Source organism: Rhinopithecus roxellana, chromosome 5 (assembly GCF_007565055.1).
Source record: "Rhinopithecus roxellana isolate Shanxi Qingling chromosome 5, ASM756505v1, whole genome shotgun sequence".
Classification (NCBI taxonomy): domain Eukaryota; kingdom Metazoa; phylum Chordata; class Mammalia; order Primates; family Cercopithecidae; genus Rhinopithecus; species Rhinopithecus roxellana.
In genome coordinates this window covers 120,055,686-120,078,165 of record NC_044553.1, presented here as the reverse complement: position 1 = coordinate 120,078,165, position 22,480 = coordinate 120,055,686, and the positions used below count along the sequence as shown (strand labels likewise).

Genomic DNA, 22,480 nt, shown 5'->3' with positions numbered 1-22,480 from the left:
AACCGGATGGAAGGGAAAAGGAGAGGGAAGGGCACAGGGCTGAAACAGGAGGTGGCCACAGAAGCAGATGTGAGCACCAGGAAAGGAACCCAGACAACCAGGATGCTACTCCCAGATCATTCTGAGGAGGGGTCGCGTCCAGGACTTGGGAATGTCAGCGCCCAGAGCTGCCCCTATCCGCAGTCTGGTCGCTCCCAGGGCCTGGAGGTCTCTCCATGCTGGGGCTTGGGGCTGCACTGGCAAGCCAGGGATGGAGGGGCGGAGAGGGAGGATCGGGCGCCCGCCCGCCCCACCACAGCTCCCGGCCCTGCTGCGACTTGCTGGGAATACCAGAACCCCAGTGTTTATAGGACTGCAAGCACTGGCCTCCCTCTACCCCCAGCCGCCATCGGGGGCGGCACAGCGGTCGGCTCTGGTCAGCATCAAAGACAAGTAGATGGGCAGGCGGACCCCGCCGAAAGTGCATCCTCCTAAGGGAACTAGCGGGGACGACAGAGCGGGCTAGACCCCATCCCTGCCCAGAAAGAAAACTGAAGAAAGGGGCCCGCAACCCCACAGCTTCCCTCTCCTCTCCCTCCCTGAGCGCAGCGCTTTGAAAAAAGAAGGGGTCCTAATGGACCCCGTGCCTCCGACAGGTCCCCTCCTTGGTCCTTTGTCACGGTCACCTCCGCACGAGGCACGTCCCCGGCAGCCCTCCTTCCCCCGGTCCGCGCCCCCGGGTCCCCGGCACTCACCCAGCGGCAGGCTGATCCGGGGGCTGAGCGCCCAGGTCGGAGGTGGCGGCTGCAGCAGGAGCAGCAGCAGCAGGAGCAGCAGCGGTGGCCGAGGCTGCAGCGCGCCCCATGGGGCGGCGAGCCAGCTCCTCCGGCCCATCGCGGCGAGCAGCACTCGGAGAGCAGGAGCGACGGTGTCCCGCGGCTCGGGTTCAGGTGGCTCGGCCGGACTCCCGGGCGGCAGCTCCGCCCCGCGGTCCGCCCCCGAGTCGCCCCGGGGGCCCCCGCCTTCAGACCTGGGGGGCGGGAGGTGAGAAACAGTGTCACGTGGGCCCTGGCGAACGCAGCCCCTCCGCGGGGCACCGCAGTACTCCCGCCGGCGCCGGCCTGGCAGCCTCGGCTTGGGCAAAGCTCGCCCGCAAGCGGCGGAGGGCGGGGCCGAAGGAGGAAGTCGGCGGTGAGCCCAGCCGGCCCGCCCCTTCCCCCTTCCCCTTTCCACCTTCACCGGCGCTGGCAGCGCGAGGGGAGGCAGCAGCTCCGGGCGCGGCCGCAGGGGGTCAAGCCAGTGACCAGTAGCCCCGGCGGCCGCCCGAGCGCTGAGACACTGACAAAAGCCAACCCCCAGCTCCCCGCCCCCACTGCTCAGACCCTCCCACCGCCGCCCAGGCCCCGGCCCCTTCCGGCTCCTCTGGGACGTTCTGCTAGTGGCGTTGGTTTGGGGACACGCTGCGTCCCCAATATGCGCCTAGGGAGTTGGGGGGCGGCTGGTGATTAGGCCTTGGTCTCCCCCCTTTAGGCGCCCCCTCCCCTCTTGCTCCTGGCCCCCTTGTTCCTGCGACCAAATGAACTCGGCCGAGCTCGTGCTGACACCGGGGCTAGCAGCTTGAGAGTCCAATTTTTGCACAGGTCAGTCCACTACAAGTCATGGCTGGGCATTCACTACAAGCTCAGCACTTAGTCCAGGCACCCTGCGGGCTTGTCCACTTATTCTTCTGTCCACGCGAAGCCCTTGGGTGGGGGAAGGGCAAGATTAGCTTAAGTGGGATAATAGGATTTAATGTACTGCTAAGGAGGTAAGACCTTCACAACCTGCACGTGGCCTGGCAGGGGAAGGGAACCCCTAAGACTGGAGTGGAAGCCTAGAGGCACCCACCCCTAATTCTCCTGGCTTCTAACATCTCCACGGGAGGAGCTCAGCTCTGCTGAGACCAGGGGTTTCCAACTGCAGCCTAGACCATTAGCAGATTCTGAAATCAATTTAGTGGATCCCAACAACATTAAGAAACAAACAAAACATAGAAACTATCTAAGCAATAATCTCAAAGGATAAGTAATTTTGGGAAAGCTACTTCAACTTTTCCTAAGTGTGCACAGGATTACAGAAAACTGTAGTCCTGTGTGAGTCCAAAAGAGTGAAAGCCTCTGCTAGTTACTTCCATGGCAGTAGAGACCATCTCTCCATAAATTTGCTGCAATTGCAGGAAAGCTCCTCTTCACCCCCAGCCAAAATCAGCCTCCTCAGAGCACTTCTTTTCCTCTCCTCCCCACTTCCAGGGTCTGCCACATCTGCTCCCACAACAGGAATGCTGTCAAGAGGGTGGGCACAGCACCCATATGGTCCCAGGTCTCCTTTCTTGTAGCTAAGCTTCCTCATGCTCCATGATTTCTGTACCACCATCACCCTTCTGTGGACATGGTGCAGGCTAGCAGCATCCCTTTTAAAGGGGCTCCCAGCACTGGACACATAATTCCACATGGGATGTGGACAGCAGCAAGCACCCACAGTGCTACTATTTGCCCAGGTTTGGATGCTTTACTCTAAATGGGGTCAATCCACCTACAACCAGTGATACCCAAACTCCTATCTGCAGCCTAGTCCAGCCCTGCTCAGCCAAATGGCCTCAACTTTTTTTTTTTTTTTTGAGACAGTGTCTTGCTCTGTCGCCCAGGCTGGAGTGCAATGGTGCAATCTCCACTCACTGCAACCTCTGCCTCCTGGGTTCAAGCGATTCTCCTGTCTCAGCCTCCTGAGTAGCTGCGATTACAGGTTTATGCCACCATGCCCAGCTAATTTTTTGTATTTTTAGTAGAGACAGGGTTTCACAATGTTGGCCAGGCTGGTCTTGAACTCCTGACCTCGGGATCCTCCTGCCTTGGCCTCCCAAAATGCTGGGATTTCAGGCGTGAGCCACCACACCTGACCCAGCCTCAACATTTCTACTTGGCTGTCTAAAAGGCGTCTCAAGCCCAACATGTCCCAAACTAAGCTCCTGATCTCTCCCCCTTCTCATGTGCTCCACCTACAGCCTTCCCCATCTCATTTAATGGCAATTCCACCTTTAAGTTGCTCAGGCCAAAACCCTCAGCTCCTCTCATTCTCTCACTCCTCACATCCAATCCATTAGCAAATCTATAATCTGACCACTTCCCAGCTCCTTAGGGCCCAGGCACCACCCTCTTTCTCAGGGTTACTGGAAGGGCCTCCTAACTGTTCTCCCCATTTCCTCCTTGGTTCCCCTACAATCTATTCTTAACACAGCAGCTGGAGTGAGTCTCTAAAACACAAGCCAGGCCAGGCGTGGTGGATCACACCTGTAATCCCAGCACTTTGGCAGGCCGAGGCGGGCAGATCACTTGAGGTCAGGAGTTCAAGACCAGCCTGGCCAACATGGTGAAACCCCATCTCTACTAAGAACACAAAAATTAGCTGGGCATGGTGGTGTGTGCCTGTAATCCCAGCTACTCGGGAGGCTGAGGCAGGAGAATTGCTTGAACTGGGACCTGGGAGGCGGAGGTTGCAGTGAGCCAAGATTGTGCCACTGCACTCCAGCCTGGGCTACAGAGCAAGACTCTATCTCAAATAAAACAAAACAAAACAAGCCAGGTCAGGGCTTTCCTCTGCTCAACACCGTCCAAGGATTCCCCCATCTCATTCAGAATGACTTTACTTGCAATGGTCTGCAAAGCCCTCCATGTCATCCTCACCACCAGTACCACTGCATCCTCTACTACTTTTCCCCTCATTCATCCACACTAGGTACATGTATAGTAGCCTGAACCCAGCAGGGCCTTTGATCTGGCTGCTCCCTCACCTGGCACACTCTCCCCCTAGATAACCACAGGACTGAGTCCCTTGCTTCCTTTTGCTCATTTATCGCCTTGAAGAATCTGAACTTCCTCCTAATATGCCCCTTATCTCCTTAAAAATACCTTGAGATATTTTTTCAGCACACTCATCACTGAATAACATATGATATATTATGGTTTTTCTTTATTGTCTGACATCCCATCTCCCCCAAACTGCTGACTGGGAGGGCAGAGATTTTTGCTTATTTGGTTTGTTAAGTAATGTTATCTGAAGCCTCTAGAATAGTGCTTGGCACATGGTAAGTAGGACTTCAATAAGTATTGGCTGAATGAATGAATGAATGCAACTTGTGTCACAAAATACTGCTGACTCATGGCAGCTGACAACCAGAACTATTTTTTTATATCAACTTTGGTCCAATAAAGAGTTTTACCAGCCGGGCGCGGTGGCTTACGTCTGTAATCCCAGCACTCTGGGAGCCGAGGCAGGTGGATCACTAGGTCAGGAGATCGAGACCACGGTGAAACCCTGTCTCTACTAAAAATACAAAAAAAAATTAGCCAGGCACAGTGGTGGGTGCCTATATATAGTAGCTATAGTCCCAGCTACTCAGGAGGCTGAGGCAGGAGAATGGCATGAACCCGGGAGGCAGAGCTTGCAGTGAGCCGAGATCGTGCCACTGTACTCCAGCCTGGGCAACAGAGCGAGACTCTGTCTCAAAAAATAAATAAATAATAGGTTCTGGCTCAGATGTCATCCCACTGAAGTCATGTTGAAAACTGATTCTATTATCATACATTGGCTTCCCCTCCCAGTTTGGAGTCATCTGTAAACATGATAACCATTCCTTATGCCTTTATTCAAGCTATTTTTTTTTTTTTTTTTTTTTTTTTGAGACGGAGTCTCGCTCTGTCGCCCAGGCTGGAGTGCAGTGGCGCGATCTCGGCTCACTGCAAGCTCCGCCTCCCGGGTTCCCGCCATTCTCCCGCCTCAGCCTCCGAGTAGCTGGGACTACAGGCGCCCGCCACCGCGCCCGGCTAGTTTTTTGTATTTTTAGTAGAGACGGGGTTTCACCGTGTTAGCCAGGAGGGTCTCGATCTCCTGACCTTGTGATCCGCCCACCTCGGCCTCCCAAAGTGCTGGGATTACAGGCTTGAGCCACCGCGCCCGGCCTATTCAAGCTATTGATAAAAATATTGGGTGAGCAGGGCTGGGAGTGGTGGCTAACACCTGTAATCCCAGCACTTTGGGAGGCCGAGGCGGGCGGATCACGAGGTCAGGAGATCGAGACCATTCTGGCTAACACGGTGAAACCCCGTCTCTATTAAAAATACAAAAAAATTAGCCAGGCGTGGTGGTGGGCGCCTGTAGTCCCAGCTACTCGGGAGGCTGAGGCAGGAGAATCTCTTGAACTCGAGAGGCAGAGGTTGCAGTGAGCCGCGATCATGCCACTGCACTTCAGCCTGACTGACAGCGAGACTGTCTTCAAAAAATTTTTAAAAAGGCCGGGCGCAGTGGCTCAAGCCTGTAATCCCAGCACTTTGGGAGGCCGAGACGGGCGGATCACGAGGTCAGGATATCGAGACCATCCTGACTAACACTGTGAAACCCCGTCTCTACTAAAAAATACAAAAAAACTAGCCGGGTGAGGTGGCGCGCGCCTGTAGTCCCAGCTACTCGGGAGGCTGAGGCAGGAGAATGGTGTAAACCCAGAAGGTGGAGCTTGCAGTGAGCTGAGATCCGGCCACTGCACTCCAGCCCGGGCGACAGAGCGAGACTCCGTCTCAAAAAAAAAAAAAAAAAATTAAAAAAAAAATGTAGAAGAAATGGTGATGGAATTAGAAAATCTAGATTCAAGTAAGAATCATCAGTGGATGGGAAATCATTGGGTGGAAGATTGTTAGGAAACTATATGTTAACAAAGTCTGTCCCACAGATGACTTACTAATTACCAAAGGGAACATTTATTTCTAAGGGAGAGATCTCGTGGCCACAATCTTAACCAAGTAGACAAAAGTAGCATCACAGTAATGGGACTATTTGACGTAATTTACCTTCTGATATGATGCAATAAGAAGTACAAAACAGGCTGGGCCCAGCAGCTCACGCCTGGAATCCTAGCACTTTGGGATGCCGAGGTGGGCAGACTGCCTGAGCTCAGGGGTTCGGGACCAACCTGGGCAATACAGCAAACCTCCGTCTCTACAAAAATTAGCCAGGTATGGTGGCGCATGCCTGTAGTCCCAGCTACTTCAGAGGGTGAGGCAGGAGGACTGCTTGAACCTGGGAGGTCAAGGCTGCGGTGAGCTGAGATCACGCCGCTGCTCTCCAGCCTGGGTGACAAAGTGAGACCTTATCTCAGAAAAAGAAAAAAACAAAAACAAAAAACAAGTACAAAACATCATCAATTTTTGCAGCATTCTTGTCAAAGGTGTGTTGTAACCCAGATCTAATAATGAAGACACAATCAGACACATCCAGCATGAGTAGTATTCTACAAGACAACTAGCCTGGACTCTTCAGAAAGGGCAATCTAGTGAGAGGCAAAACAGACAGGGGTGGGGCTGTTTTAGGTTAAGGGACTAAAAAGACATAATCAAATGCAGCGAGGCGAGGTGGCTGACACCTCTAATCCCAGGACTTCGGGAGGCCAAGGCAGGTGGATCGCTTGAGCCCAGAAGTTCAAGACCATCCTGGGCAACATGGTGAAACTGGTCTCTACAAAAAATACAAAATTACTCAGGCATGGTGGTGTGCACCTGTTGTCCCAGCTACTCGAAAGGTTGAGGTGGAAGAACACCTAAGCCCAGGAGGTCAAAGCTGCAGGGAGCCATGATGGTGCTGCTGCACTCCAGCCTAAGGGACAGAATGAGACCTTGTCTAAAAAAACAAAATCAATAGCAATGTGTGAACCTTGATTGAATGTTGAAAAAGAAAGAAAGAAAAAAAAAAGCCATGGAGCAATTGGGGAAATTTTAATATGGACTGTGTATTAGATGATATTACGGCATTCTTCATCTTTTTAGGTATGATAATGGAATTTCTCAGATGTGATTAAGTCCTGGTCTTTCAGAAACACCTGCTGAAGCTTTACAGGTGAAATGTCATGATGTCTACAATTTACTTTCAAATGATTCAGCAAAAACAAATGTGCATATATATGTATGTGCATATACTAGAGAGAAAGAATATGAATGTGACTGGCAAAAACTGGTCAATATAGGTGAAGAGTTATTAGGTGTTTTTGTACTAATCTTTTCATTTAAACATTTGAGTGATTAAAAAAAAAAAAAATGGGTGACAGCCAGGCACAGTGGCTCATGCCTATAATCCCAGCACTTTGGGAGGCTGAAAATAAGTAAACAAATAAATAAATGGATGAGACAGAGTCACAAACAGAGCCCAATGGCACACCACTAGAGACCTCCATCAAGGTTAAAACAGATCAGTATCTTTTTTTTTTTTTTTTTTTAAGATGTTGTTTCTCTCTTGTTGCCCAGGCTGGAGTGCAATGGCATGATATCAGTTCACTGCAACCTCTGCCTCGTGGGTTCAAGCGATTCGCCTGCCTCAGCCTCCCAAGTAGCTGGGATTACAGGCATGCACCACCACACCCAGCTAATTTTGTATTTTTAGTAGAGACGAGGTTTCACCATGTTGGTCACAGCTGGTCTGGAACTTTTGACCTCAGGTGATCCACCTGCCTTGGCCTCCCAAAGTGCTGGGATTACAGGTGTGAGCCACCGCATCTGGCCTGATCAATATCTTTTATAGGCTGAACAACTAGCTATGTGTCCTCCTAACTGCACTGTTCAGCCCACATTTCTGCATACTATCCATAAGACTATTATGGTCCGAAAGCAGTGGCTCATGCCTGTAATCCCAGCACTTTAGGAGGCTGAGATGGGCAGATCACCTGAGGTCAGGAGTTTGAGACCAGCCTGGCCAACATGGTGAAACCCTGTCTCTACTAAAAATACAAAAATTAGCCAGGCATGGTGGTGAGCACCTGTAATCCCAGCTACTCAGGAGGCTGAGGCAGGAGAATCGCTTGAACCTGGGAGGCAGAGGTTGTAGTGAGCCAAGATCCTGCCACTGCGCTCCAGCCTGGGCACAAGAGGGAAACTCCATCCCCCCTCAACACCCGCCAAAGAAAAGAGAATATTATGAACAAAATTGCAAGAAATCTTGTCAAAGTCAAGGTGCTAGCTACAACATTTCCTTCTTCTACCTTCTGTCTATTGCACTTACCTAGAACAGCACCTGATGTGTGGCCACATGCTCAATCACTATTTGTTGAGTGCCTGAATCTCCATATCAAGCAGATCCTAAAATGGCGGCAGGGCTGCTTTGCCCTGGTGTCTTGGCAACACATAAGTTGTGTGACTGCTGTGCTCATCTCAGAGGAGAGGAGACAGGGGCTGATGCGGCCTCACTAAGCGGATAATTATATCCTGCTCAAATGCTTCCAGTATGTCTTATGTCAACTGGGCAGCAAGCCCTTTGAAGGCAGTGACAGGACTTCCGTCTTCCAAACCCCCACTGCCTTGCATGGCACTCTAGTAGGAACTCCACAGGGCTGACAAAATGAGGATCCCAACTGTCAGCCTGGAGAAGAGCCCTCAAATCCACGCCCTCAGTGTGGCAGCCTTGGTCTTCGCGGGCTCCCCTTTCTTCCGTTAGTGTGCTGATGTGTTCTCCCTAGACTAGAAACCACAGGAGGACACTGACAGAGAAAAATCTCCTGTGAGCTGACTTCCTGTGAGCGGGAGCGGTTCCCAAGCCAACGATGTGTCTCCTGTTCCCCTTTGCCACTCTTGGATGTTGGCGAGTCTTTCTCGGCCAGAATGCCAGTGTTTATAAAGAGCTCAGGAGGCAGCTTGGAAAGGGAGTACCAAAATAAGAGATGAAGAGATGGGGCACTGCTTCCTCCGTGCCCCGGCCAGCAATATGAAGTCATCATCAAGGCTGGCCCCTTCTTCATACACGCTCTGGCACCTCCTCCCCATGGACCTTCCTCCTTTTTCTCTCTCATACACACAGACATACACACATAAGGACAGAAGCACAAGAATGAGAGATAAACTGTACATAGGAATCTATTATTAAGAGGCCCAAACGAGGCCAGGCGTGGTGGCTCACACCTGTAATCTCAGCACTATGGGAGGCCGAGGCGGGAGGATCACAAGGTCAGGCGTTCGAGACCAGCCTGGCCAACATGGCAAAACCCCATCTCTACTAAAAATACAAAAATTAGCTGGGCATGGTGGCATGAGGCTGTAATCCCTGCTACTCGGGAGGCTGAGGAGGGAGAATTGCTTGAACCCAGGAGGCGGAGGCTGCAGTGAGCTGAGATCGTGCCAAGGCACTCCAGCCTCGGTGACGAGAGCAAGACTCTGTCTCAAAAAAAAAAAAAGCTACAAGGGAAAGAAAATAAAGGGAAGCGGCCGGGCGCGGTGGCTCAAGCCTGTAATCCCAGCACTTTGGGAGGCCGAGACGGGCGGATCACGATGTCAGGAGATCGAGACCATCCTGGCTAACACGGTGAAACCCCGTCTCTACTAAAAATACAAAAAACTAGCCGGGCGAGGTGGCGGCGCCTGTAGTCTCAGCTATTCGGGAGGCTGAGGCAGGAGAATGGTGTGAACCCGGGAGGCGGAGCTTGTAGTGAGCTGAGATCTGGCCACTGCACTCCAGCCTGGGCGACAGAGCGAGACTCCGTCTCAAAAAAAAAAAAAAAAGAAAAGAAAGGGAAGCATGGCTAAAAGTATAAAGCAAATGAACACATATCCTTGCTGCTTCTCTACCCTACCCAGTACAAAGGGAATAGACGCAGGGCAAGTGCCAGCAGTGTCCAGGCTACATTTGGCCTCCCCAGTGATCAATACCCATTAATCATCCATGGGTACAGCCTCTGCCCAGCTGCATGCAGGCCATGTCCTTGGATATGGATGGCCCCTGCCAGGTGGCTCCTGGCCAGGTCTGCCTGCTCTAATTCCCACCCAGGGGAACCTAGATCTCTGGCTTCCATAGTTCTACTCTGGGAGTCATTACTTTGTTTGCTGACTGTGGGGGAGGGGCCTCCTGCCAAGCCCAGTGGAGCTTGAACCCAAAGGTCCCACCCGCCCCCTTCTGGGGTAGCACTCAAGCTCCTCCCCATTCTCGGGTGCAGGCTGGGAATGGGGAGGAGCTTGGCAGGCTGCCCAGCAAGGCCTCACAGACATACACTGGCTGCAGCCCAGCTCTCCAGGCCTTGGCCCCCCACCACCATCCCCTTGTAGCCCTGAGCCCTCCTCTTATGCCAACTTGCAGCTGCAGCTCTCCACCCTGCCCTGGCTGGGCACACTGCTGGTGTCTTCTCCTCAGGGGCTGGGCAACAGCTCAGCTGCAGCATCAATACATGTTGAAGAGGAAGTGACACCAGCTGGCACACCCTGTGTATACTTTCAAATCAGCCAATGGCTGCCAAGTCCTCAGGGCTGGGAGCTTCCTTGGGCCAGCGCCTTCTGCAGCAGAGGGCATCCACCCCGGGTCAGCACTTATACTGCCTTCAAAACTCAATGGCAGCTTTTACCCAGGGTTTGGCAACAAATGTAAATAAATGGCTTCATCTCCGTTCCCCAAACCATTTTCCCCGCTACTGGCCTCTTGTTTTTCTTGCTCCTGGAAGTGGTAGAATCCAGTGGTTAAGCATACAGGTTCTTTTGTCAGAAGAATTCAGCACCTTCCGTATTTTGTGGACTTTTAGCAAACCATACAGTCACTCTGAACCTCAGGTTCTTCATCTAAGACGGAGTGCTATGAGCAGCACTTCATGGGTGGCTAGAGAGAGTACATATAAAGCCACAGGCGGCCGGGCGCGGTGGCTCAAGCCTGTAATCCCAGCACTTTGGGAGGCCGAGACGGGCGGATCACGAGGTCAGGAGATCGAGACCATCCTGGCTAATACGGTGAAACCCCGTCTCTACTAAAAAATACAAAAAACTAGCGGGCGCGACGAGGCGGGCGCCTGTAGTAGCTACTCGGGAGGCTGAGACAGGAGAATGGCGTGAACCCGGGAGGCCGAGCTTGCAGTGAGCTGAGAGCCGGCCACTGCACTCCAGCCTGGGCGGCAGAGCAAGACTCCGTCTCAAAAAAAAAAAAAAAAAAAAAAAAAAAAAAAAAAAAAAATAAAGCCACAGGCAGCACTGGCATGTAGTGAATGCTCAATGAACAAGGCCATGCCTGCTATGTTATTGGTTCACCTCCCCATCTGAAAGTTGCCCCATGGTGTCAACAACTTTGAAATATCTTAGGTGCCCATCTCTGAGGACCCCCTTCTGGGTACTCCCTCAAGTTCAGCCACCTCCTGAAAAGCTGGTGCTGAGGCTGCAACTCTCATGGGCAGAAAGAACCGGCCCGCCCAGACCAAGTCCCAGGTGCTCCCGCTGTGGTGAGGAGCCCGACACCCAGCACCACCCCCACTGGGGCCTGTTGGGGCTTGAGCTGGCCACTCCCTGGGAGGGGATCCCCCCGCCCCACAGAGCTGTGGGGCAATCAGCAGGGCTCAACCTGTCCCTGCCCTGACAGGGTAGAACATGAAGTTGCCACTGTCACTCCTCTGCTCCCCAATACGAGTTCAGGAGCTGCTGTCTGCCTCTTCCTTTGCACCCACTCGCCTGTCCAGCGGAGACTAGACTGGCAACACAGGAAGACCCAGTCTCTACAAAAAATAAATTAAAAAGTAGCCAGGTCTGGTGGTGTGCTCCTGTGGTACCAGCTATTTGGAAGGCTGAGGTGTAAGGATCACTTGAGCCTGAGAGGTAGGGGCTGCAATGAGTCATGATGGCACCTCCAGCTTCAGCGACAGCAAGACACTGACACACACACACACACAACACACACACACACACACACACACACACACACACACACACCCTGGTTCCAAAGCTCCCATGAAGTCAGGAATCTACCTCCCCATTTGCTATGGAGTTATTCCCTCTAAAATCCCAGTCCGAGCCCCAGACCCCTGGCTATTACCCTGTGAGAGGAAAGAAGAACAGGACAGGGCCCTCCCTCCACCTCAGGAAACCAACCTTCCTTCCCAAAGGCCCAAGGCTCTCCCCTCTGCCTCTTCCTTCCCAGGGAGGAGGAGCTCTCTGACCCTGGAGTTTCCCCATCACCTCAGGTCACCTGGTGGCTGCCACTGTTACTCCCAGATAGAGTCTTGCTCTTGGTCTGATGCTGATCCCAGAGAGTGGGCAGGAACAGGTATGCCTAGGAGGGTGGCAGAGATGCATAGATGGGTTGCCATGGATTTCCTAAGGCTCTGTAGGCTGTACTCTCACCCTGCTTTGCCAGGGTGGAGGTTCTGAGGAATGCACCACGTGTGGCAGTGTGCCCACTTGCCACCCTAAAGCAGTGGTATTAGGAGACAACATGCACAGAAAGCTGATGTGAGGGTGGCACCAAAGATCCGTGCCTGGACAGGAATCTCACACGGCAGCCACCCTGCAGCACCATTTATGCACTGTGAATGAGGGTCTGGCTGGTGGGCACCACACCAGGGACTCTGGAGCCCACAAGGTTCTGAGTGAGCCCAGCGTGGCCCTAGCAGGAAAGTAGGCTCTAAGGGGACCCACCCATGGGGCCACAAGGGCTTATCTCTAGCCATCTCATCTTTTGGTTTACACAAACCCCTTGAAAGACAGCTGACCCTGCTTGCTCCTCCCAGCCACCTCTTCTATGAATGCTGCCTGAGTTCTTTCACTACAGTCTGTGAGCAGTGCAGCAGAGCAGGGAGCCCCTTCACCACAAGGGTGGGCTTCAGGGAGCTGTGAACCCCAAGAATGAGATGCCATTTCAGGAGAGAGGGAATCAGAGCTTTCATTTAATTTCAAAAGCTCTTTGCTACCAGCCCCCACTCCCCCCCGAAAAAAGTGAAGAACCATTTCTCTAAGGTGTGTTAGTCTGCAGACACAGGGAACTTTCAAAATTAGCCTTTGTCAGAAAAAAAAAATTATACCTCAGTTTGCAATAGTTATATAACCTTGACATGAAATATTTGGCAAATTCTTTCCACCTACATCAAAATTGTCATTTATATAGCTAATTAATATTTATTGAGCACCTACTATAAGTGAGGACTGTGCCAAACTTTTACATTCAATCAGTTAGTTAATGCTCACAACAGGGTGAGATATGAGTTATTATTGTGTTCCCATTTCAGAAGTGAGAAATTGGGGCACAGAGAGGTTCCAGGACTTACTAAGGTCACACAAGTGATAAGTCAGGACTAGGACCACAACCCAGATCTGCTGACTCCAGAACCCATATGGATATTCAACCTATAGTCAGAATTTCAACCGCATTTTGTCTCAAGTTATAGCCATCCACCTCTTCTGATAATTATTATAAGCCAATGTCTGTCCTTCCTTCGTTCCTTCCCTCCCTCCTTCCTACCTTTGCTTCCTTCCTTCACTCCTCTCCTCTCCCTTCCTTCCCTTTTCTTCTTTCCCTCGCTCACTTCCTCCTTTACCTTCCTTCCCTCTCCCTTCCTTCTTTCATTCATGAAACACATATTTCTTGTGCACTTGCTGCCTTCTAAGCATTGCTCAAGGTTAAGGAAACTGACAAGGCTGCTGCCTTCACAGAGCTTAGTTTATCAGGATCCTTTAAACTGTTCTTTCAGAGAATAATCATTCTGATCTACATTTTCTTATTTATTTATTTATTTATTTATTTATTTATTTATTTATTTATTTATTTTGAGACGGAGTCTTGTTCTGTTGCCCAGGCTGGAGTGCAGTGACGTGATCTCAGCTCACTGCAGCCTCCACCTCCCGGGTTCTAGCAATTCTCCTGCTTCAGCCTCCTGGGTAGCTGGGATTACGGGCACATGCCACCACGCCTGGCTAATTTTTGTATTTTTAGTAGAGACAGGGTTTTACCATGTTGGCCAGGCTGGTCTTGAACCCCTGACCTCAGGTGATCCGCCCGCCTTGGCCTCCCAAAATGCTAGGATTACAGGCATGAGCCACCTCGGCTGGCTTTATTTTATTTTATTTTATTTTATATTTTATTTTAATTTATTTTATTTGAGACAGTGTCTCACTCTGTTGCCCAAGCTGGAATGCAGTGGCAGGATGATGGCTCACTGCAGCCTCAACCTCCCTTGGCTCAGGTGATCCTTCTACCTTAGCGCCCCGGATAGCTGACACTATAGCTGTGGGCCACCATGCTCAGCTAATTTTTGTATTTTTTGTACAGACCGAGTTTCACCATGTTGCCCAGGCTGGTCTCAAACTTCTGGACTCAAGTGATCCACCCACCTTGGCCTCCCAAAGTGCTGGGATTACAGGTATGAGCCACCATGCCTGGCCCACGTTTCTTTTTTTTTTTTTTTTTTTTTTTTTGAGATGGAGTCTCATTCTGTCGCCCAGGCTGGAGTGCAATGGCATGATCTCAGCTCACTGCAACCTCCGCCTTCCAGGTTCAAGTGATTCTCTTGCCTCAGCCTCCTGAGTAGCTGGGATCACAGGCAGGCACCACCATGCCCAGCTAATTAGTAGAGACAAGATTTCACCATGTTGATCAGACTGGTCTCGATCTCCTGACCTTGTGATCTGCCTGCTTCGGCCTCCCAAAGTGCTAGGATTACAGGCGTGGGCCACTGCACCCGGCCCCCACATTTCTTTAGACACTTTCACTCCCTTATCCTTTGTTTCCAGCAAAGGTAGTGGCCAGGGCCAATTTGGCAGTTCTAGAAGTGCTCCCAGGCTGCACAGGCTAGAATCCTGCTGTTTTCAACTAATTTCCACAGTTGCTCCTGTGAGTTCCCTCTGCACTTTGCTCAGATTCCTATTAGGACCTCATTATGCTGCAGTGAAATACTCATTTACACATCACATCCCTCTCTTCCCTTCTCTTCTACAAGCTCCTTGAATGCAGGGACAAGGCCTGCCTAACTCAGGTTTTTCATCTCCAGCCCCAGGACAGAATATGGAAATAGCAGGTACCCAGCAAATGTTTTCTGCTCTAGCTGACTGTCTCAAATCGTTTCCAAAGGATCCATTCAAGTTTTCCTTCCTGGATCTTTTCCCCCACTTTTCTGTTATCCCTTTCAAAGGAAACAGCACCACACTGATAGAGGCAGGACTAGAGTCCCAATTCCCTGCTTTAGGGAAGCTAAACAGTTTTCTCGCTTAGCTCCAGGCTCACCAGCTTTGCTGGCATCAGAAGAGATGGTATTTTGGAGAGTGGCTGAATGCTTGGCTCCTAGGGACTTATATTGGACCATCCTGTCCAATGTAGTCAGACACTACATTAAAGCAGGAGCCTCAAGGCACAAGACCCACGAAGCAGGAGGAGAGACTCAGCTCTCCCCAAGGCACAAGTCTCCATTTCCCATATTTAGTTCAACTGTTGCCAATGTCCCCAATCCTTATTTAATTTTTAATTTTAATTTTATTTTATTTTTTGTTTGTTTTTTGAGATGGAGTTTTACTCTTGTTGCCCAGACTGGAATGCAATCACAATCTCAGCTGGCTCACGGCAACCTCCGCCTTCCAGGTTCAAGCGATTCTCCTGCCTCAGCCTCCCAAGTAGCTGCGATTACAGGCATGCACCACCACGCCCAGCTAATTTTGTATTTTTAGTAGGGATGGGGTTTCTCCATGTTGGTCAGGCTGGTCTCGAACTCCTGACCTCAGGTGATCCACCTGCCTTGGCCTCCCAAAGTGCTGGGATTACAGGCATGAGCCACCACGCCCAGCCTTATTTTATTTATTTATTTATTTATTTATTTATTGAAACAGAGTCTTGCTCTGTCACCCAGACCGGAGTGCAGTGGCACAATCTCAGCTTACTGTAACCCCCACCTCCCAGGTTCAAGCCATTCTCCTGCCTCAGCCTCCTGAGTAGCTGGAATTACAGGCACACGCCACCACACCCGGCTAATTTTTGTATTTTTACTAGAGACAAGGTTTTACCATGTTGACCTGGCTTGTTTCAAACTCCTGAGCTCAGGTGATCCACCCACCTCGACCTCCAAAAGTGCTGGGATTACAGGTGTGAGCCACCATGCCTGGCCAATGTCCCCATATTTAGATTGCCTATCACCAACCGTTTGAGCCCCGGGTGCAAGGAGACATATCCCAGATTTTCCTGTGCTTCAGAATCTCCAAAAAGGCCAGGCACCGCGGCTCAAGCCTATAAACCAGGCACTTTGGGAGGCCAAAGTGGGTGGATCACCTGAGCTCAGGAGTTGGAGACCAGCTTAGCCAACATGGTGAAACCCTGTCTCTACTAAAAATACAAAAATTAGCTGGGCATGGTGGTGCATGCCTGTAGTCTCAGCTACTTGGGAGGCTGAGGCAGGAGAATCACTTGAGCCTGGGAGGTGGAGGTTGCAGTGAGCCAAGATCGCGCCTCTGCACTCCAGCCTGAGGGACAGAGCAAGACTATGTCCCAAAAAAAAAAAAAAGTATAATCACCAAAAGAAATGGCCATGGTCCGAGTTCAAATCCTGACCTTCTCACTAACTCATTGTCATCTTGGGAAGCGATTTAATCTCTCTGGGTTCAGTTTTCCTTATGAAAATGAGGAGGGATGGGCCAAGGTGATTGCTAAATCTTTTCCAGTTCTAAGGCATTGTGGGAAAAAAACTTTTTAAAACTTTGTATGCTTCCCACACAAAATTTTAAGGCATTTCAACCTTTAGAAGAAGTGTTTAACTCAATTACAGGTGAGGAAATGTGGGCAGAGGTTTGGTGACCTTCCCGAGGTGACCCAGGGCTCCTGCGCCTTTTTGCTAGACCAGAGTAACTCCCGACTAGCCGCAACAGCAGCTTCATGCCCAGAACCCCAACCTTCTTCTTCTAGCCTTGTATCCACCACCTTGGTGCTCAGTGACAAGAAAGAAGCCATGACAAAGGGCCTAACTCGGAGGTCATACCCATTACCATTCCGCAGGGGCCCAGGCCTTTTCCGAATTCCAAATGACTTCCCCCCAGGGCCAGGTCCCGGATTTAGGAGTAGGGGTGGTGCACTGGCGCGATGTGAACGCTGCTCAAAGGCCCCCGGTGGCCATGGGAACATGGGCCCAGCCTCCTGCGCTGCCATGGTAACAGGCTCCCCCGGCGGCCGGCGCCAGTGCCCATCAGAGCGTGCAGGTGGCGCCCTCTGGGGAGAGGGGCCGGGCGGGAGGTGCGGGTGCAAGGGTCGGGGCGGCGGCTGCGCGGGGGTTTCCGCCTGGTCCGCCACCTCCCGGGCCGCGGCTCCCACCTCGCCGGGCACCCCCCGCGCCTACCTGGAGTGAGTCAGGGCCAACGCACAGTCATCGCCCCCCGCGGGGCCGCTCTTCCTACAGTGTCCACTGACTCGTCCCCCTTGCCAGGCCAGCCCAGCGCCGTCCCTGGGGACCCGGAGTCTCGGGCGCAGAGCCTCGATCCGGCGCGGCGTCCCAGGAAATGCTGGGCCCCCGCCAAGCCCCGCCCCGCCCCGCCCGTGTTTACGGGAATTGTCCGCAGGGCGCCTCCGGGACTTCCCTGATGCCGGCCGTGCCCCCCGCCCCACCACCGCCACCGGCCCCCGGCCATTTGCAGCAACGCTGGACTCGATGCCACGACCACCCTGGCCTGTCGGGTCCCCCTCGCCACAACCGCTTGTCGGCCCAAGTTAGCCGTGGAGCCCAAGGGACTGTGCGGTCCTTCACCTTGGGAGACTCGGCCTCGCTGGACCTGGGCCACAGGGGGCGGCCTCACTAGCTGGAGTCTGGGCTGGCCCGGGTTGAAATCCTAGATCCACTCTCAACTAACTGGCTGTGTTACCTAGGACGAGTTCCTTAACCTGTCTGAGCCTTGGGTTTTTCATCTGTAAAGTGGGCATCAGAACACTAGAGACCTCACAAGGTTGTGGTGGGAAATGCAATGGTGGAGGCGCACACCTGCACATGGTCGGCTCTCAAGAATGGTAGTATTGTTTACAGAAGGAGGCAAGTGAGAGGAGGGCAGAGCCACAGTCTGTGAAACCACTCACGTCTCCACCCGAGATAAATGCTGCTCACTGCTCCCTTACCATGCAGTGGGCGGGCGTGCTCAGAGAGTAAAACGAAACGGAGATCTGCAGGAGGGGTGAAAGATAGGGTTATAAATATCCCACATTTATCAAGTGACCTTGGCTCCTCCCTCTCCTGCTCTTGCGTCCTGGTGCTCCTATCTTCCAGGAAAGCAACAGCAGCTTTCAGGGCGGTTACTGCAACAACCAGTTCTGAACTTGTAAGTGACTGAGCTGGCCTGAGCTGGCTGGTCAAGGGACTGCAGAAACCAGAGGCCAAGTGGCAGCCCGTTCCAAGGCCGGGCAGGACTGGCCTAAGTGTACATTGTCCTTCTGCAGCCTCTCCTCTCCGGGAATTGCTGCCTAGCTCCTCCAGAAAAAGAAAAAAGTGATTACTTTTGTTACGTCTCTATAAAAGTAAACACATATTTAGTACAAGAAAGTTAGACAACAGAAAAACACAATTAAAAATAATATCACTCATAATTTCATTTTACCTACACATCAGCATCGGCTGTTCATTTTTTTTTTTTTTTTTCCGAGAGTCTTGCTCTGTCACCCAGGCTGGAGTGCAGTGGCTCTATCTTAGCTCACTGCAACCTCTGCCTCTCGGGTTCAAGCAATTCTCCTGCCTCAGCCTCCCAAGTAGCTGGGATTACAGGCGTCTGCCACCACGCCCGGCTAATTTTTGTATTTTTAATAGAGATGGGGTTTCACAATATTGGCTAGGCTGGTCTTGAACTCCTGACCTCGTGATCCGTCTGCCTCAACCTCCCAAAGTGCTGGGATTACAGGCGTGAGTCACCACATCCGGCCGGCAGCATTAATATTTTTAAAAACTTTTTAAAATTGAGATTAATTTGCATGTAGTAAACTGCACAAGTCTTAGGTGTACTGGTGTTAGTATTTTGGTGAATATCTTCCTGTGTGTTTCCTATGCATAAGTATACACTTACATCTTTTAGAAAAAAGATGATTCAGTACATACTTTTTTCTAACTTTTACTTAAGACAGCATTATTTTACGTTTTTCTTTTTTTTTTTTTTTTTTTTTGAGATGGAGTCTTGCTCTTGTTGCACAGGCTGGAGTGCAGTGGTGCGATTTCCCCTCACTGTAACCTCTGCCTCCCGGATTCAAGCGATTCTCCTGCCTCAGTCTCTCAAGCAGGTGGGATTACAGGCACTCACCACCACACCCAGATAATTTTTGTATTTTTAGTAGGGATGGAGTTTCACCATGTTGGCCAGGCTGGTCTCGAACTTCTGACCTCAAGTAATCTGCCTGCCTTGGACTCCCAAAGTGCTGGGATTACAGGTGTGAGCCACAGCACCCAGCCTATATCACATTTTTCTATAACATTAAAAATTCTTGCTCACGCCTGTAATCTCAGCTCTTTAGGAGGCCGAGGTGGGCGGATCAAAAGGTCAGGAGTTCAAGACCAACTTGGACCAACTCCAGCTCTACTAAAAATACATGGGGTATTTAGTAGAGATGGGGTGAAGCCCCGTCTCTACTAAAAATACAAAAATTAGCTGGGCGTGGTGGTGCCTGCCTGTAATCCCAGCTACTCAGGAGACTGAAGCAGGAGAATCGCTTGAACCCAGGAAGCAGAGGTTACAGTGAGCTGAGATCACACCACTGCACTCCAGCCTGGGCAACAGAGTGAGACTCCGTCTCAAAATAAACAAACAAACAAATAAATAAATAAAAGAATTCTTGCATACTTTCATTTTTATATATTCTATCACACAAATGTAGCATACATTTTTAATCAAGTGGATATTTAAGTTGTTTCTTTTTTTTTTTTTTTTTTTTTTTTTTTTTTTTGAGACGGAGTCTCGCTCTGTCGCCCGGGCTGGAGTGCGGTGGCCGGATCTCAGCTCACTGCAAGCTCCGCCTCCCAGGTTCACGCCATTCTCCTGCCTCAGCCTCCCAAGTAGCTGGGACTACAGGCGCCCGCCTCGTCGCCCGGCTAGTTTTTTGTATTCTTTAGTAGAGACGGGGTTTCACCGTGTTAGCCAGGGTGGTCTCGATCTCCTGACCTCGTGATCCGCCCGTCTCGGCCTCCCAAAGTGCTGGGATTACAGGCTTGAGCCACCGCGCCCGGCCAAGTTGTTTCTAATTGTTTATTATCTTAAGTAATGTTGAGATGAGCATCCTTGTCAATAAATGTTTATGCACTTCCTGAATTATTTCCTTTTGCCCTTTATATTCTTCCTTCCTCCTTATAGTCATCCAATTAGTAGCAATACGTACTGTGTTTATAACTAAGGCCGTGAACTTGTGCAAACGACTTTTAAAATACTCTCAATCGCCTTTCAAACAGTGCTGGCGTGGGGACACTCCTTGCTAAGGATATGGAAAGCATAGCTAAATTAGAGGTCTTGCCTAAGGTCACACAGCCCCTGCAAGCTGTGCCTTGCAAGAGGCTATGTTAAAAATCAGCACTTCAGGCAGGGCGCGGTGGCTCAAGCCTGTAATCCCAGCACTTTGGGAGGCCGAGACGGGCGGATCACGAGGTCAGAACATCGAAACCATCCTGGCTAACACAATGAAACCCCGTCTCTACTGAAAAATACAAAAAACTAGCCGGGCGAGGTGGTGGGCGCCTGTAGTCCCAGCTACTCGGGAGGCTGAGGCAGGAGAATGGCGTAAACCCGGGAGGCGGAGCTTGCAATGAGCTGAGATCCGGCCACTGCACTCCAGCCTGGGCGACGGAGCGAGACTCCGTCTCAAAAAAAAAAAAAAAAAAAAAAAAAAAATCAGCACTTCTTTCTCCATAACACCGTCTAGAAAAAAATATTAAAATTATTAAAAACAGATTTCATAAAAATTAAAATCAGCACTTCCAATTTTCCAGCACACAGAGCACCTTGGGAGCATCACTGCTCCGAAGAGCACCTGGAAACTAGGACTCCCCCGTGGGGCCTCAGAGCTCCGCAGGGATTCGGCTACTGGTCCCCAGACCAGAAGAGTACTTTCCACTGCTTACTCCGGCGTCTTCTCCCTCCTCCCTTTTCCTGCTCCTTCTCCTCCTCCAACTTCCTCCAGTCTTCTGTTGAATAAAGGGAAAAATCTTTAATGTTGTTGAAATAAAGCCTTGTCTTTAATGTTATTGATCCCCCCTTCTCCCATCTCCTCCCCCGACCCCCAATACACATACTCTTTCCTCTCTGCAGGACCTCAGGTGCAGAGACGTTTGAGTTAATACCTTTTCGGTTCACAGCACATTATTATCATTTGTTTGCACAGGGACCCTTGATTAATGTAGCTGTTTGTTTCCTTTTATTGTCATTCCTCCTCCTACTCCCTCTCCCGATAGAAAACTATTGAGGTGATTAATATACATGTTATTGTTCTTACACGTTCTTTAAAATGTGTAACTTTAGAATTAGATACATGTTTTTGTTAACTTTTTTTTTTTTTGAAACGGAGTCTGACTCTGTCATCAGAGTGGGGTGCAGGGGCATGATCTTGGCTCACTGCAACCTCCACCTCCTGGGTTCAAGCGATTCTCCTGCCTCAGCCTCTCAAGTAGCTGGGACTACAGGGACCCGCCACCTTGTCTGGCTAATTTTTCTTGTATTTTTAGTAGAGACGGCGTTTCACTATGTTGGCCAGGATGGTCTTGATCTCCTGACATTGTGATCTGCCCGCCTCGGCTTCCCAAAGTGCTGGGATTACAGGCCTGAGCCACCGCTCCTGGCCTGTTAACTTTTTAGTTTTGAAATAATTATAGATTCACAGGAAGTTGCAAAAATAGTACATAGTGTCCCATGAACACTTAACCAGCTTTCCCCAGTGATGAACTTATATAATTGTACCAGAATAGCAAAATCAAGAAATTGACATTGGTCAATGTTGTAAATAGACTGCAGACCTTATTGTTCAGTTTTTGCATGCACTTATTTGTGCATGCACATATATATGTGTGTATAGTTTTACGTAATTTGAACCCATGAATGCATTTGTGTACCAACCACCACCATCAAGAACTGTTCCATCCCCGTGGGGTAATCCTTCACGGTACCTCTTTATAGTCACACTCCTGCCACTGTCCCCTCTTAACCATCAATCTCTTCTCCATCTGTATAGTTTTGTTATTTCAAGAATGTTATGTAAATATAGTGCATAATCTTTTGAGATTGGGTTTTTCCTTTTTAAAAATTTTTTTAAGACAATGTCTCTCTCTGTCATTCAGCCTAGAGTGCAGAGATTGGCTTTTTTCGATAATCACAATGCCTTTGAGATATATCCAAGTCATTGTATGTATCAATAGTTCTTTCCTTTTTATTACTGAGTAGTATCCCATGGAATACATGTACTAGAGTTTAACTTTTACTCTTTTTTTTGTACAGATGGGAGTCTCACTATGTTGCCTACGCTGGTCTTCAACTCCTGGGCTCAAGCAATCCTCCCACCTCAGTCTCCCAAAGTACTGGGATTACGGGCATAAGCCACCACATTCAGCTCAAGTTCATCCACCCATTGAATTGAAGGCTATTTGGGTTGTTTCCAGTTTTGGGCTATTACAAATAAAGCTACTCTGAACATTTGTGTACAGGTTTTTATACGAATGTGAGTTTTCATTTCTCTGAGATATATGTCCGAAGAATGCCATTGCTGTGTCTTACGGGAAGTGCAT

The 22,480-nt window shown here is 50.4% G+C and overlaps 1 protein-coding gene across 1 annotated transcript in view; it reads right to left on the bottom strand.

The window, feature by feature from the left end:
• Positions 1-17,245, bottom strand: part of SEMA4B (semaphorin 4B) — a 44,991-nt gene extending 27,746 nt beyond the window's left edge. Inside the window, exons 1-2 of the mRNA XM_030930728.1 lie at positions 17,090-17,245; positions 735-1,009 (exon numbers count right to left, since the gene is read on the bottom strand). Coding sequence (XP_030786588.1) covers positions 735-873 — 139 coding nt within the window. The 5' untranslated portion in view covers positions 874-1,009; positions 17,090-17,245. The remainder of the gene's footprint in view (positions 1-734; positions 1,010-17,089) is intronic.
• Positions 17,246-22,480: the final 5,235 nt, after the last annotated feature.